The sequence below is a fragment of the Hypanus sabinus genome, chromosome 26 (assembly GCF_030144855.1).
Source record: "Hypanus sabinus isolate sHypSab1 chromosome 26, sHypSab1.hap1, whole genome shotgun sequence".
Lineage (NCBI taxonomy): Eukaryota > Metazoa > Chordata > Chondrichthyes > Myliobatiformes > Dasyatidae > Hypanus > Hypanus sabinus.
Genome location: NC_082731.1, coordinates 47,211,746 through 47,228,624, shown reverse-complemented (window position 1 = coordinate 47,228,624; position 16,879 = coordinate 47,211,746). Strand labels below are relative to the sequence as shown.

The window sequence follows — 16,879 nt, the reverse complement described above, 5'->3', positions numbered from 1 at the left end:
TGAGAGTGGATATTGAAATGCTGGAAAACGATGCTGGAGAAGTAGTAATATGGGACAACAATATAATGGATGAACAGAATAAGTATTTTACATCAATCTTCATGGTAGAAAATGCTAGCTGAATGGTGGAAGTTCAGGGGTCAGGGGGCATGAAGTGTACAAAATTACCATAACTAGAGAGAAGATTCTTGGGAAACTGAAAGGTCTGAAGTCCTGGATAAGTCATCTGGATCACATAGTGTACATACCAGAGTTCTGAAAGAGGTGGGTGAAGAAATCGTGGAGGTATTAATATAGATCTTTCAGGGATCAATAGATACTAGAATAGTTCTGGAAGACTGGAAAATTGCAAATGCCACTCCACTCTTTAAGTAGAGATAGGGGCAGAAGAAAGAAAACTATAGGCCAGTGTGTCTGACCTCAGTGGCTGGGAAGATGGTGGAGTCAATTATTAAGAATGAGATCTCAGGGTATTTGGGGGCACATGATGAAATAGGCCATAGTCAGCATGGTTTCCTCAAGGGAAAACCTGACAAATCTGTTGGAATTCTTTGAAGAAATAACAAACAGGACAGACAATGGTGAATAGGTTGATACTGTGTATTTGGATTTTCAGAAGACCTTTGACAAAGTGCCACAAGCCCATGATTCCAGCGTGGATAAAACAGTGGCTGATTGGCAGGAGGCAAAGAGTGGGAATGAAGGGAGCATTTTCTGGCTGGCTGCCAGAAACTAGTGGTGTTCCTCAGGGCTCTGTGTTGGGACCGATACGTTAATAATTTGGATGATGGATTAATGGTTTTGTTGCAAAGTTTGCATATGATGTGAAGATAGGTGGAGGGGCAGGTAGTTTTGAAGAAGTAGAAAGCCTACAGAGGACTTAGTCAGATTAGGAGAATGGGCAAGGAATTGGCAGATGGAATACAGTATGAGGAAGCGTATGGTCATGCTCTTTGGTCGAAGAATTGAAAAGATCAACTATTTTCTAAATAGGAGAGGAAATACAAAAGACTGAGATGCAAAGGGGTTTGGAGGATCCTTGTGCAGGATTGTCTAAAGGTTAATTTGCAGGTTGAGTCTGTGGTGAGGAAGGCAAATGCAATGTTAGCATTCTTTTCAAGAGGACTAGAATATAAAAGCAAGGATGTAATGTTGAGATTGTATAAAGCACTGGTGAGGCCTCACTTGGAGCAGGTTTGGGCCCCTTAGAAAGGATGTGCTGAAACTGGAGGGGGTTCAAAGAAGTTCAGGAAAATTATTTCAGGATTGAACGGTTTGTCACATGAAGAGCATTTGATGGTTCTCGGCCTGCAGTCACTGGAATTCAGAAGAATGAGGGGTGACCTCATTGAAATCTATTGAATGGTGAAAGGCTTTGATAGAGTGGACATAAAGAGGGTATCTCCTATGGCGGGACTGTCTAAGACCAGAGGACACAGCCTCAGAATAGAGGGGCATCTTTTTAGAATGGAGATGAGGAGGAATTTCTTTAGCCAGAGAGTGGTGAATCTGTGGAATTCATTGTCACAGGCAGTCTTCATGTATATTTAAGGCAGAGGTTGATAGATTCTTGGTCAGGGCATGAAGGGAAACAGAGAGAAGGCAGGAGATTGGGGCTGAGAGGAAAACTGGATCAGCCGTGATGAAATGGTGGAGCAGACTCAAGGTGCCAAATGGCCTAATTCTGCTCCTATATTGTAGGGCCTTTTAGTCTTATGATGGGCCCATGGTGGAGCTGGCTGGGTTTACAACTCTGTAGCTTTTTCTGATTCTGCTGTGGCCCCTCCATACCTATTTCATTCTAGTGCTCTCCTCTTTTAGAGTGGAACATTTTATACACTGATCTTTTCCCCGAGGGCAGTGGCTGCTTGCTAGTGCCTTTCTGGCTTGTCTGTCTAATTTGTAGGTCGTTGCATAATAAATGACAAATGTATGTATTCAGAGGCTGCAGGCCTCAACTTATATAAACCATTGATAACTGGCCCATTGTCCCTATACCCACTAGTGAGGGAAATTAATCAGAAATCAGTAATGTGGCTCTGATTCCATGTGCAATATATTTTGAACTGCAGAGGATAAAATCAAGTTCAAAGTTCGAAGTAAATTTATTATCGAAGTATATATAAGTCTCCATATATACAACACCGAGATTCATTTCCTTGTTGGCATTCTTGATATGTCTAATAACTATAACAGAATCAATGAAAGACCACACCAACAGGCCAGACGACCAGTGTGCCAATGACAACAAACTGTGCAAATGCAAAAAGGAAGGGGAAAAAAGGAAATAACAATAAATAATACATATCGTGAACATGAAATGAGGAGTCCTTGAAAGTGAGTCCATAGGTTGTGGGAACAGTTCGGTGATGGGATGAGTGAAGTTACCCCTTGTTCGGAAACTGATTCTGAGTGATTGTGGCATCCTGGTTCCTGTAATCTCTCACCTCCTTCACAGTACCAATTACTTTAAGAGCTTCTATGTGTTGTAGTGTGATTGATTTAATATTTCACAGCAGCCAATTTTGCTGAAAGTCGTGCCTGTTGAAATTATAAAATTGTTTCGAAAAGTGTGTTTCTAACCTGCGCCAGTACCACTGAGCATCTATCCGAGGTGCAATGGGTTGTGTGGTGAACTACATATACCTGCCTGGACAGGCCCCCTGCTGACTGCCTTACGTCTCAGAGTGAGTTATTGACGGTGCAATGGGTTGTGTGGTGAACTACATATACCTGCCTGGACAGGCCCCCTGCTGACTGCCTTACGTCTCAGAGTGAGTTATTGACGGTGCAATGGGTTGTGTGGTGAACTACATATACCTGCCTGGACAGGCCCCCTGCTGACTGCCTTACATCTCAGAGTGAGTTATTGACGGTGCAATGGGTTGTGTGGTGAACTACATATACCTGCCTGGACAGGCCCCCTGCTGACTGCCTTACGTCTCAGAGTGAGTTATTGACGGTGCAATGGGTTGTGTGGTGAACTACATATACCTGCCTGGACAGGCCCCCTGCTGACTGCCTTACGTCTCAGAGTGAGTTATTGACGGTGCAATGGGTTGTGTGGTGAACTACATATACCTGCCTGGACAGGCCCCCTGCTGACTGCCTTACGTCTCAGAGTGAGTTATTGACGGTGCAATGGGTTGTGTGGTGAACTACATATACCTGCCTGGACACGCCCCCTGCTGACTGCCTTACGTCTCAGAGTGAGTTATTGACGGTGCAATGGGTTGATACAAACACAGTGAAGGCACGGCGACGGCTGCATTTCATTAGGAGTTTGAGGAGATTTGGTACGTCACCAAAGACTCCAGCAGATTTCTACAGAGCTATCTAACTGGTTGCCATCACTGTCTGGTATTGGGGGGGTGGGGGTGGAGGGGGTGGGCCCTGCACCAGATCGGAAAAAGCTGCGGAGGGTTGGAAGCTCAGCCAGCCCCAAAATGGGCACTAGCCTCCCCAGCATCCAGAACATCTACAGAAGATGGACCTGTCCTGGGTGATGATCACCTCAGAAAAGCAGCTTCCTTCATTAAGGATGCCTGTCACCCAGGACGTGCCCTCTTCTCATTGCCACCATGAAGGAGGAGGTACAAAAGCCTGAAGGTACTCACTCAACAATTTAGCTTCTTCCCCTCCGCCAGCAGATTTCCGAAAGGACAATGAGCCCGTGAACACTACCTCATGATTTTTGGTCTGTTTTTGCACTACTGAATTAATTTAAATTTTTTACGTATTGCAATGTAAAGCTGCTGCAAAACGAACAAATTTCACGACATATGTCAGTGATGTCAAACCTGGGTCTGATTCAGCAATTACTCAAGAATCAGAAAATTACAGAGCTGTTAAGCAGCCCAGCCCACCATAAAAAAGGCCTCTCCTTCGCCCCCTCTTACTGCACTACCCACTGCCAACAGAATCTAACCTGTGTGTGGTGAACTACATATACCTGTCTGGTCAAGCCCCCCGCTGACTGCTCCCACAGACCCCTGTATAAAGGCGATCGAGGCCTGGGCCTGGCCTCTCAGTCTCCAGGATGTAGTATGGTGGTCACTCACTGCTTGTTCCTTCCAGTCAATAAAAGCCGATTATCTCGCCTTTACGTCTCAGAGTGAGTTATTGATGGTGCATCACTGTGGAAGTGCCAGCAAATAATAGATAAGGTCAATGCAAGCAGACTGTTTCCACTGAGGTTGAGTGAGACTACAACTGACAGTCATGGGTTCAGGGTGAAAGGTGAAAAGTTTGTGGGATAATTTCTTCACTTGAAGAGCTGTGAGAGTGTGGAGTGAGCCTCTGGCACAAGTGGTGCGTGCAAACTCGAATTCAACGTTTTAGAGAAGTTTGGATAGGTACCTTGATAGTAAGGGTATGGGGGACTATGGTTCTGGTGCAGGTTGATGGGAGTAAGCAGTTTAAATGGTCTTAGCATTGACTAGATGGGCTGAAGGATCTGTTTTTGTGTTGTACTTTTCCATGGCTCTAGAATGTCCAAGCAAGGACAGATTGTAGTCAGAGTGCAGACACACCTTTGAAGAACACAGCTTCTCATTGCATGGTAGAGTCCTGGAGCCATTTTGGCTTATTGCAGATGAGATAAGAATTTAATAGAAGGATGCAAAACACACACACCAACAAAGGGATAATTACTTTACAAACTTCAAAGTGTCATCAGTCCTGAAGCAGGATCTCAGCCCGAAATGTCTTCTGTTTATGTTTTTCCATAGATGCTGCCTGACCTGCTGAGTTCCCTCAGCACCTTGTGTGTGTTGTCAAGTATCATGGGTTGTCAGCTTGTAGTTTCTATTGACTTTTAACATGGGTATTGTGAATGATGATTGATCTTGCAAGTGAGGAACTCAGTTTACCAAACGATCAATACCTGTATACAATGTTGTATATAAAAACAGCACTTCTCTGCTCAGACCACAACAGAGACAACGCCGTTCTCCTTGTACAGAAGTATGGTTGATGATTGAGTGCCAGTTTTCAGAGTCCTGTTATCTCCAGTTATTCCCTCTCTTTTCCTTTCCTCAAATGCTTGAGAACAAATATCCTCACCTCCAGGCTCAAGGACAGCTTCTATCCCATTGCTTTAATATTCTTCACTGAACCTCCTAAATGGGACATTAACAATCTACCTTGAAATAGCCCTTGCACTTTGTCTACTGCACTGCACTCTCTCTAGAGCTGTCATACTGCACTCTCTTTTATTTTCTGTTCTGCTAAACAAACACAGAAAAATTAAGCAAACATGGACGTTCAATTACTTAGGAAACACGATAACCTCTGACAATGTGGCTGATGTTGAAGTTAGAAGGATTGGGACTGCTAAGTGCACATTTGTATGTTTGAGCAAGATACTAAAGAATGTTTAGAGTCATAGAAAAGTACAGCACAGAAACAGGCCCTTCGGCTCCTCCAGTCCATTTGTTATCTTCTGTAGCCTTTCGATATAATAAACATGGGCAGAGCATGTGTCTTAGGTGACGAGCTGCACCTAAAACTCACCAACAGTAAAACCCATTGGATCTTATCTGATGAAGTCTTAATTTTTCTGTTCTGGCTCTATCACAAATAAAAGGTGTAATTTTCACCAGCCCTCTCTGTGATACTGAACCTATCCCAATAAAAATGATGGAATTGCTGGAAGTTCATCAAACTGAATGTTCTTGAACTGAAACATTAACTGTTTCTCTCTCCACAGATGCTGCCTGGCCTGCTGAGTGTCTTTAGCATTTTCTGTTTTAATCTCAGATTTCTGGCATCTGGAGTATTTCGCTCTTCTGAATTCATGCAAATCGGTGTTTGTCTAATTAGGAATCTGAATCTAAGTGGACCCTTCTCCAAAGCACAGTCCATCTTTACCATTAAGAGTTTGTTAAGTCAGCACAAACTCTCACTTCCATAGTTGCTTCATCGTCTCACAAAGCCAGCTTGCAACAACGGACTTGCCTCCTTGATCCACTGCTCAACATGAGGTTGCTTATCCTCCAGCTTCAGCTTGGTCTCCTGGTGAGGAAGTCAAGGATCCAGTTATAGAGGCCCAGGCTTTGAAACTGGTTAATTAGAACTGAGGGTGTGATTCTGTTGAATGCTGAGCTGTAATCGATAAACGGCAGCCTGACGTAGGTATTGTTGTCCTGGTGTCCCAAGGCTGAGTGGAGAATCAGTGAGATTGCATTTGCTGTAGACCAATTGTGGCAATGGGAAAATTGCAGTGGGTTCAGATCCTTGCCTTGACTTTCTTGGGCATTAGTATGATAGTTGCACTTTGAAGCGACTCGACTGCAGCAGAGAAAGATAGAAGATGTCCTTGAACACGCCAGCTGTCAGAGCCCTACCAGGCACCTCACAGGGCCCTCTTGGAAGATGTTCTGATGATGGCCTGCGAGAAAGAGATCACAGAGTCACTGGATACAGCAGGGGTTCACACAACTGTGGTTTTATTCTCCCTTTCAAAGCGAGCATAAAAGGCATTGAGTTCATCTGAGAGTGACGGATCACAGCCATTCATGACGTTGGGTTTCTCCTTGTAGGAAGTAATGGCCTGCAAACTCTGCCAGAGTTGAAGTACATCCGATTCCATCTCTAACCTGAATTGGATGTAGTTTAGGTCATAGCTGGATTTCTGGTATGGTTCTGAATTGCCAGTCTTGAATGGTACAGACCTAGCCACCAGCAGACTATAAATCTCTTGGTTCGTCACAGCTCTTGGTTTGGGTATGTCCGATATATTCTCAAAAACACACTCTCATCCACACAGAACTTAATGAAGTCAGTGACAACAGTGGCATATTAATTCAGGTTTGAGTATGAATCCCTGAACATTATCCAAGCCACCAACTTAAAGTGATCCTTTAAGTGCTCCTCCACCTCCCATGGTTATATCTTCCTGATCCTCATCGCAGGTGCTGCGGTTGTTAGTCTCTGCCTGTACGCTGGGATTCGATGTACAGCCAGGAGATCGGACTTTCCAAACTATGGACATGGGATGGCGCAGTAAAGTTCTTGATGGTGGTATAACTGGTCAAGTGAGTTGGCTCCTCTGGTTCCACAGGTGACATATTGGTGGTGGTTGTTCAGAAACTTCTTCAAGCAGGCCTGATTGAGATCCCCCACAATAACAAGGAAGGCATCAGGGTGCGCTGTTTCGTGTCTGCTGATCAGAGCATTCAGCTCGTCCAGTGCCTGCCTGATGTTGACCAGGGATGTGATGTACACCAGGGTGACAGTGGAAAACTCCCTCGGCAGGTAAAATGCATAACACTTTACTACTAAATGTTCCAGGTCATGTGAGCAGGACTGAGATAGAACCACTAGGCCTATGCACCACGATAAGTTAATCATGAAGCATAATCATGCTCCTCTCCCTTTAAGAGATTCAGGCATCCTGTCTTTGCAGTGGATGGTGAAGCCTTTGGGCTGCAGCACTGCTATCGAAATGACAGGTGATAGCCATGTCTTCATGAAGCAAAGTACACAGCAGTCCCTGATGTCCCTCTGCTACTGTAATCCTGCTCTGAGGGCTTGAATTTTATTTTCTTGAGACTGTAGGTTAGTCAAGAGTGGGGGGGGGGGGAGTCTAAGAACTTTGTGTTTCAATCTTAATTACAGACTGACTCAATCTCCTGTTTCCTTTTTCTTAAAGGGGAAACTGCTCGTGGTTTGAGTCTGCAGATTTTGAAGATCGATAGGTTTTTTAAATGTCTTAAATTTTTGTTGCTTACTGAAGAACCCATGTCTGTGACGGTGGATTTCAGCTGTAGTAATCCTAAAGGGAATGCTTGATGATTCGTTTTGGAGCTGCAAGTGAAGAGTCACCATTTTCAGGCATCATCCTGGAATTTAATCTTTACAAGTTATAGGAAATGTTTTGGATTGAATTGAGTTGCTTAAAACCATCTCATTCCCCCATTACTCTTCCCTGTAGCTTTTCTCTCTACGTCCACAGCAAGCTTACATCGAGGTCATATATGTGCTTTAATAATAAATGTACTTTGAATTTTCACCAGAACTGACAGTCGGAACAGAAACAAAATGAGTTTGATGATGCAGAGATGGTCATGGAGAGGGGGAGGTGGAAAGAACAAAGGGAAGTTCTGCGCTAGGATAGAAAGCAAGATTAACTGGCAGGAGGGTAAACAGTGCACAAGGCATGAAACACATCCCATCATTATGGTAGGTAAAAAATACAATGAATTTGCCAACTTTAGAATATTATATATGGTCTTTATTTGTAATAAGAGATTCACATGCTAAGACTGTAAATAATCTAATTATACGTCTGTCCTCTCTGCTGGCAACTCTTCCATCTGCTGGGCTGAGTTGACACAGTAGGATGCACTTGCCATTGATAACAGGGATTCATTCTTGTCTTTAAATCCCAGGCTGCACATAATCCTACGAATGACCTGGTCGAGATCGTCAGTGGGCAGGGTGTTCAGGTCTGAGCAGATGGATACCCAGGCATTTATCGCCTCCCTGCTCTCCAGTGGCACGTTGTTCATTCCTGAGGAGCTGAAGTCTTTTATGTTGATGCCTTTGACCAGCTCCCTGAGGTAGTATGCCACAGAGATGTTGCCCTCCATTGGGGCTTGGGGCAGGACCTCGTGAGCGAGCTTGTCCGCTTCGGCACGCAGGGGCTTGTCCTCCCTGAGGAAGTGCACGGCGTTCGGGTGGGAGTCCAGCAGCTGTTTCATTTGCAGGTAGAGCTGAGTGGGCCGCTGCAAGGCAGCCAAGACCTCCTGCAGCTCCCCTGTCCTCTGAACACTCTTGTTGTCCACCTCCATCTTCAGGGAGTTGATCCTGGACTTCAGCTGCCTCAGCAGAATTTTGCCCACTGTATCAATCATCTCCTTCACATCCATGCAGGAGAGGACTGTGCTGTTTATATGCTTCTCAATTTCCTGTAGAGACAGGGAAGAGCAGTTAAGGGCTGCCAGATCGAGGGTCCCTTGTTACATCAACCGCAGTGGGGGTTGCTCCCAGCACAGATCATTAGGAGAACAGCCAGCTTCCTTCCCTGGACAACTGTACCAGTGTCTGCAAGCATTCTACAAAATCATCTTTAATTTGCACACCATGCCTCGATGGATGCACTTTGAGGCAGAAAGTAGGTCAAAAAGTAAATCTGCACATCGTGCCCACGAGGATGTGACCAAACAGAAACCAGGAGGCGTTTTAATGAGTCAAAATGGATCTCTAATGCCTCAAAATAAAAGGAGGGAAAAAACCCATGTCATACAGACATCAAGCATTGTTCCCTGCCCCTGGACTGATCCCCGGGGTCTGTGAACTGAAAACCCCATCCCAAAAAGACATCAGACATTGTTCCCTGCCCCTGGGCTGATCCCCGGGGTCTGTGAACTGAAAACCCCATCCCATACAGACATCAGACATTGTTCCCTGCCCCTGGACTGATCCCCGGGGTCTGTGAACTGAAAACCCCATCCCATACAGACATCAGACATTGTTCCCTGCCCCTGGACTGATCCCCGGGGTCTGTGAACTGAAAACCCCATCCCATACAGACATCAGACATTGTTCCCTGCCCCTGGACTGATCCCCGGGGTCTGTGAACTGAAAACCCCATCCCATACAGACATCAGACATTGTTCCCTGTCCCTGGACTGATCCCTGGGGTCTGTGAACTGAAAACCCCATTCCATACAGACATCAGACATTGTTCCCTGCCCCTGGACTGATCCCCGGGGTCTGTGAACTGAAAACCCCATCCCATACAGACATCAGACATTGTTCCCTGTCCCTGGACTGATCCCTGGGGTCTGTGAACTGAAAACCCCATCCCATACAGACATCAGACATTGTTCCCTGTCCCTGGACTGATCCCTGGGGTCTGTGAACTGAAAACCCCATCCCATACAGACATCAGACATTGTTCCCTGTCCCTGGACTGATCCCTGGGGTCTGTGAACTGAAAACCCCATCCCATACAGACATCAGACATTGTTCCCTGTCCCTGGACTGATCCCTGGGGTCTGTGAACTGAAAACCCCATCCCATACAGACATCAGACATTGTTCCCTGCCCCTGGGCTGATCCCCAGGGCCTGTGAACTGAAAACCCCATCCCATACAGACATCAGACATTGTTCCCTGCCCCTGGGCTGATCCCCGGGGTCTGTGAACTGAAAACCCCATCCCATACAGACATCAGACATTGTTCCCTGCCCCTGGGCTGATCCCCGGGGTCTGTGAACTGAAAACCCCATCCCATACAGACATCAGACATTGTTCCCTGCCCCTGGACTGATCCCCGGGGTCTGTGAACTGAAAACCCCATCCCATACAGACATCAGACATTGTTCCCTGCCCCTGGACTGATCCCCGGGGTCTGTGAACTGAAAACCCCATCCCATACAGACATCAGACATTGTTCCCTGCCCCTGGACTGATCCCCGGGGTCTGTGAACTGAAAACCCCATCCCATACAGACATCAGACATTGTTCCCTGTCCCTAGGCTGATCCCCGGGGCCTGTGAACTGAAAACCCCATCCCATACAGACATCAGACATTGTTCCCTGCCCCTGGGCTGATCCCCGGGGTCTGTGAACTGAAAACCCCATCCCATACAGACATCAGACATTGTTCCCTGCCCCTGGGCTGATCCCCGGGGTCTGTGAACTGAAAACCCCATTCCATACAGACATCAGACATTGTTCCCTGCCCCTGGACTGATCCCCGGGGTCTGTGAACTGAAAACCCCATCCCATACAGACATCAGACATTGTTCCCTGCCCCTGGACTGATCCCCGGGGTCTGTGAACTGAAAACCCCATCCCATACAGACATCAGACATTGTTCCCTGCCCCTGGACTGATCCCCGGGGTCTGTGAACTGAAAACCCCATCCCATACAGACATCAGACATTGTTCCCTGTCCCTAGGCTGATCCCCAGGGCCTGTGAACTGAAAACCCCATCCCATACAGACATCAGACATTGTTCCCTGCCCCTGGGCTGATCCCCGGGGTCTGTGAACTGAAAACCCCATCCCATACAGACATCAGACATTGTTCCCTGCCCCTGGACTGATCCCTGGGGTCTGTGAACTGAAAACCCCATCCCATACAGACATCAGACATTGTTCCCTGCCCCTGGACTGATCCCTGGGGTCTGTGAACTGAACTCTGAGCCTGCTTCATTAGAATAGTTGAGTGAACTTTTCTCCTTGCAGCAACAGAGGATGAAGAGTGACCTGATCGAGGTGTTTAAGAAGATGAGGACCATTGGATAGCCAGTGGCTTTTTCCCAGAGCTGAAATGGCTAACATGAGGGGGTATCATTTTAAGGTGGGGGAAGTAGGTACAAGGGGATGTCAGGGGTAAGTTTTTCACACAGAGAGTGGTGGGCAACAGTGCTGGAGGTGGGTACAATAAGGTCTTTTAAGAGACACTTAGATAGGTGCATGGAGTTTAGAAAACTGGAGGGCTATGTGCTAGAGAAATTCTAGTCAGTTTCTAGAGTAGGTTACATGGTCAGCACAACATCGTGGGCTGAAGGGCCTGTAATGTGCTGTAGGTTTCTATGTTCTGTGTAACTCACCATAAAGCAAACACCACAAGACATTTCAGTCTACAGGCCAAATGATTGGAAATGTACAGGGATACAGCAAAATCATCATCCTTATTTCACATTGTTTAATAATTCTAAATGAATATGTAATCCCTTACAACAGCCTAGAAGCTCAACTTCCACAAACCGCTGGATCCAAAGATCCTGCCTTACCCACAATTCATAGCTTAACTCTCAAGGATGTGGAGAAAAGCTCATGCATCCACTGTGCAGCCGCGGGTCCTGAGGCAGAACACCAGGCAAGGAAGACAGACTTGCTTTGAGAAGGTTTGCTTAAAATGTTAAATAAATAAATATTGATGTTAAGCCCACAATGTTGTCACTCTTCTTTGCTTGTGTGCACGTCCAGCATCGACCATGGACAGGCTTGCTTTTCAACTTTAGGACACATAGCACTCATAAAGGGATAACAATTCAGCCATGTTGGGTCAAAGTAGATAATTTTAGTGAAACTGTAAACACCGATACATTAGCACGCTTGTATGTTAGATGTCCACTGCATTACTGCCACCTACTCAAATGGAGCATGGTTTACTGAACACTTTTGATAGTTTAATTATGTAAACATTCTAACATTTTAATGGGCAATGAAGTCTTCGGCATTCCTCCCAATCTGCATTTTTAATTTGTTTTAGGCAACCATTACAGTGCTGTTGATCAAACCTCCCTCTCTGATTACTGCAGTGTAAGGTCTGGGCTGATCTGCCATTATCAGACTCAGACCTGGTTCCAAGTGGGATGTAGGGCGGATTACCTTGCTGGTGTAGGGCTGGGTGCTTGATGTCAAGTCTGGCGGTCACTGTGAGGCTTGGTGCTTGGTGTCAAGTCTGGTTGTCACTGTGAAGCCTGGTGCTTGGTGTCAGGTCTGGTTGTCACTGTGAGGCCTGGTGCTTGGTGTCAGGTCTGGTTGTCACTGTGAGGCCTGGTGCTTGGTGTCAGGTCTAGTTGTCACTGTGAGGCCTGGTGCTTGGTGTCAGGTCTGGTTGTCACTGTGAAGCCTGGTGCTTGGTGTCAGGTCTGGTTGTCACTGTGAGGCCTGGTGCTTGGTGTCAGGTCTGGTTGTCACTGTGAGGCCTGGTGCTTGGTGTCAGGACTGGTTCACAGTGTGAGGCCTGATATTCATTACCTGGCATGAAGCCTGGTCTTGGGGTTTGACATTTAGTGTGGAACTCATTGGGAAGCCTAGCGAGGCCCTCAGTTGGTCCTCTACAAGTACCCCTTCACTGCTTATCAATACACTAGGGCAGGTGTTACTAGGATACAGGATATATATGGGCTACGGGATCTGTGAGTTAGATAGCAAAGTGATTGAAGGGGTTTTAATGTGACCTTCCAGGTCAGGAGGTTCTGGCCTTCTTTGCTAGGCCTGTTAACGCCCATGGTGTTCCATCACTCCACAGCCACTGGGGAACAGAATCCACAGATTTGTCACTCTTTGGCTAAAATAATTCCTCTTTATCTTTGTTCTAAAAGGTTGTTCCTCAATTCTGAGGCTGTGCCCTCTAGTTCTGGATCCCCACACCATGGGAAACACCCTGTCCAGTGAGTACAAGCCCAAAGCTGCCAAATGCTCCTTGTACGTTAACCCCTCCATTCCTGGAATCATCCTCGTGAACCTCCTCTGGACTCTCTCTAATGACAACACATCCTTTCTGAGATATGGAGCCCAAAATTGTTGGCAATACTCCAAGTGCAGCCTGATTAGTGTCTTATAAAGCCTCAGCATTATCTCATTGTTTTTATATTCTAATCCCCTTGAAATAAATGCCAACATTGCATTTGCATTCTTTGCCACAGATTCAACCTATGAATTAACCATTTGGGAGTCCTAACTCCTTCTGCACCTCTGATGTTTGAATCACCTCCCCATTTAGATAACAGTCAGCACCATTGCTCCTCTTACCAAAATGCATTATCATTTTTGCCCATTCTTCCAATTTGTCTAAGTCCTTCTGTAATCACATTGCTTACTCAGCACTACCTACCCCTCCATCTTCGTATCATCTGCAAACTTTGCCTCAAAGCCAACAATTCCACTATCTAAATAATTGACAAACAATATGAAAAGTAGTGTCCCAATACTGACCCCTGAGGAACACCACTAATCACTGTCAGCCAACCAGAAAGGGCCCCTTTATTCCCACTCACTACCTCCTGGCTGTCAGCCATTCCTCTATCCATGCCAGTGTCTTTCCTGTAACATCACAGGAATTTATCTTGTTAAGCAGCTTCATGTGAGGCACCCTATCAAATGCTTTCTGAAAATCTTAGTAAAAGACCTCCACTGCCTCTCCTTTGTCCACCCAGCTTGTTACTTCCTCAAAGAATTCTAACAGATTTGTCAGGCAAGATATTCCTTCACAGAAACCATGCTGACTTTATCTTATTTTATCATTTGTCTCCAAGTACCCTGAAACCTCGTCCTTAATGATAGACTCCAACACTTCCCCAACCAATGAGATTAGGCTAACTGGCCTATAAATTCCTTTCTTTTTTCTTCCTCCCTTCTTAAATAGTAGAGTGACATTTGCAATTTTCCAGACCTCTGGAATCAAGTGATTCTTAAAAGATCATGACCAATGCGTCCTTTTGTCTTCAGCAACCTCTCTCAGGACTTTGGAATGTAGTCCAGGGGACTTATCCACCTTAAGAACTTTGAGTTTTCACAACACTTTTTCCTTTGTAATAGCAATGGCACTCACTCCTGCTCCCTGACACTCATGGACCTCTGGCATAGTGCTAGTGTCTTTCACAGTAAAGACTGAAGCAAAGTACTTATTAAGTTCAGCTGCCATTTCTTTGTCCCTTATCATGACCTCACCAGCATCATTTTCCAGTGGTCCAATATAAATTCTCACCTTCCTTTTACTCTTTATATAACTGAATAATTTTTTAGTATCCTGCTTTATATTATTGGCAAGCTTGCCCTCATATTTTATCCTTTCCCTTATTCTTTTTAAATTTCCTTTTGTTGGATTTAAAAACTTCCCAATCATCCAGCTTCCCATTCACTTTGCTACATTATATACCTGTTCCTTTGTTTTTATGCAGTCCTTAACTTCCCTTGTCACCCACAGTTGCCTACCCCTGCCATTTGAGAACATTTTCCTCTGTGGGACATATCTATCCTGGGCCTTGTGAACTATTCTCAGGAACTTCAGCCATCTCTGCTCCACTGTCATCCCTACCAGTATCCTCCTCCAATCCACCTGGGCAAGCTCCTTTCTCATGACTTGTAATTCCCTTTAAGAGGATAAGAGCAGAATTTGGCCAGTAACCTTTGCTGGTCTTACTAATCAAGAACCTATCAACCTTCACTTTAAGTATACCCAATGACTTGGCCTCCACAACTCTCTGTGGCAATGAATACCACAGATTCATCACCCTCTGGCTAAAGAAATTCCTCTTCATCTCTGTTTTGAAGGGACCTTCTGTTCTGAGGCTGTGCCCTCTGGTTCTAGACTCCCCACTACAGGAAACATCCTCTCCACATCCACTCAGTCCAAGCTTCTTAATATTCAATAGGTTGTAATGAGATTCCCCCCTCATTCTTCTAAACGTTCCTGGAGTCATTCTCTTGAACCTCCTCTGGATTCTGTCCAACGCCAGCCCATTTTTCATAGATAAGGGGCCCAAAACTACTCACAATAACCCATGTACAGTTTGACTAAGGCTTTATAAACCCTCAGCATTACATCCTTGATTTTGTATTCTAGTTATCTTGAATTGAACGCTACCTTTCTTACCACTGACTCAACCTGCAAGTTAACCTTTCAGGAATCTACAATGGGACTCCCAAGTTTCTTGGCATCTCTGCCACTCTCTCGTATTAGACGTTTCTGTCCTGGAGAAAAAGCGCTGGCTGTCCACTCTATTTGTGGCTCTTATCATCTTAAACATGTTTCACCACAGCCCTATATGCTTTGACAGTCCAAGCAATTGTCCATATACTTCACCAAAGTAAGAGTTCTTGCCTCCAACACCCTCTCTGGCAGAGTCCCATCATCGACTGCATGAAAAGAAAAATCTTCCTCACCTCCCCCACAATCATCCTACCCCTTAGCTTAAGCCTATGGTCTCTGGTTTTGAGCATCTTTCCTGTATTTATCCCATCTTTGTCCCAGTACCTGGATCATTCCTGAAATGCTCTCATTCCTAATGCACAGTGACTCCATATCTTTTACGAAGCATTTCTTCCTCTCCTGATAAACATCAGACAGTTTAGCGACATCATGACATTGGTGGTCTCCAAACAGCTTGCAGATGCTGCATATGGGCACGTCATCTTGCAGACACATCTATGAAAGTGGCACAGAGAGGGGTAAGGATTGAGAACTGCAGTCCTGCCAAACACAGCGTGGAGGATCACACTCCCACTACACCTACACAGGCCTCTGACCCAGCAGGAGTCTTGCATGGTGTCGGTGTGGTTAAAAGGCTTATTGAAGTCACCCACCTAGAAAGCAGGAGCTAGGACACACCCACAGAACGGGAGGGGAAACTAGAGATCAAAACACCCTGGTGTGCTTTGTCAGCCTTTGTGTGAGAGAGAGGGATGTGGGAGGGGACAAAGGCATAGAGGAAGAGGGTTGGATTGGAATTTAAAAAAATGATAGAGAGAGAGAGAAAATGACATAAGCAAAGGGAGAGAGAAAATGGAGGCAGGAAGATGACAGAGATAGAGGGAGGAACATAGATGAAAAGACAAAAAAATCAAAATTAAATCAGAAACTGCACAATGCTTGTGACGGAGATTGAGTGAACCTGTTCATACATATTTGCCTCAGAATGGAGAGGCCAATCAGCCCATCAAGTCCACACTGGCTCCCACCAGTTCCATGCCCCTTTGTTTGATTCCCCCTGCAGCCTGCAATTTACTCTTTCTCACACAAACACCACTTTTAGTCCCCTTTTAATTCTTTTGCTGCCAGTCTGTACCAAGGGGTAAAATCGCTCCAGTGGATCATTGGATGTGAGAGGAAACCGGAACACCCAAGGGAAACTCATGTGGCCACAGGGCAAATTCCACGCAGACAGCACCAGAGATTGCAATGGAACCCTAGTCCACAGGTGGCAAACCTATGGCACGCATGCCGAAAATGGCACATGTACCCAAGCTGGCATACACACTCAAAATGGCACACATACTCAAAATGAGGCACATACTCGAAATGGGACACATACTCGAAATGGTACACATTCCCAAGGTGGAACACTTGCTTAAAATAGCACATATTATGGAGTTCAATGCTGAGAAGTGTGAGGTTCTACATTTTGGCA

The 16,879-nt window shown here is 45.6% G+C and overlaps 1 protein-coding gene across 1 annotated transcript; it reads right to left on the bottom strand.

Annotated features, from left to right (window-relative positions):
• Positions 1-8,196: 8,196 nt before the first annotated feature.
• On the bottom strand, positions 8,197-15,765 carry LOC132381788 (uncharacterized). Its single transcript, XM_059951354.1, has 2 exons — positions 15,727-15,765; positions 8,197-8,912 (listed from the first exon to the last, which is right to left on the bottom strand). The coding sequence occupies exons 1-2, from the start codon at positions 15,733-15,735 to the stop codon at positions 8,283-8,285; spliced, it is 639 nt and encodes a 212-aa protein (XP_059807337.1). The 5' UTR covers positions 15,736-15,765; the 3' UTR covers positions 8,197-8,282.
• Between the last annotated feature and the right edge of the window lie 1,114 nt (positions 15,766-16,879).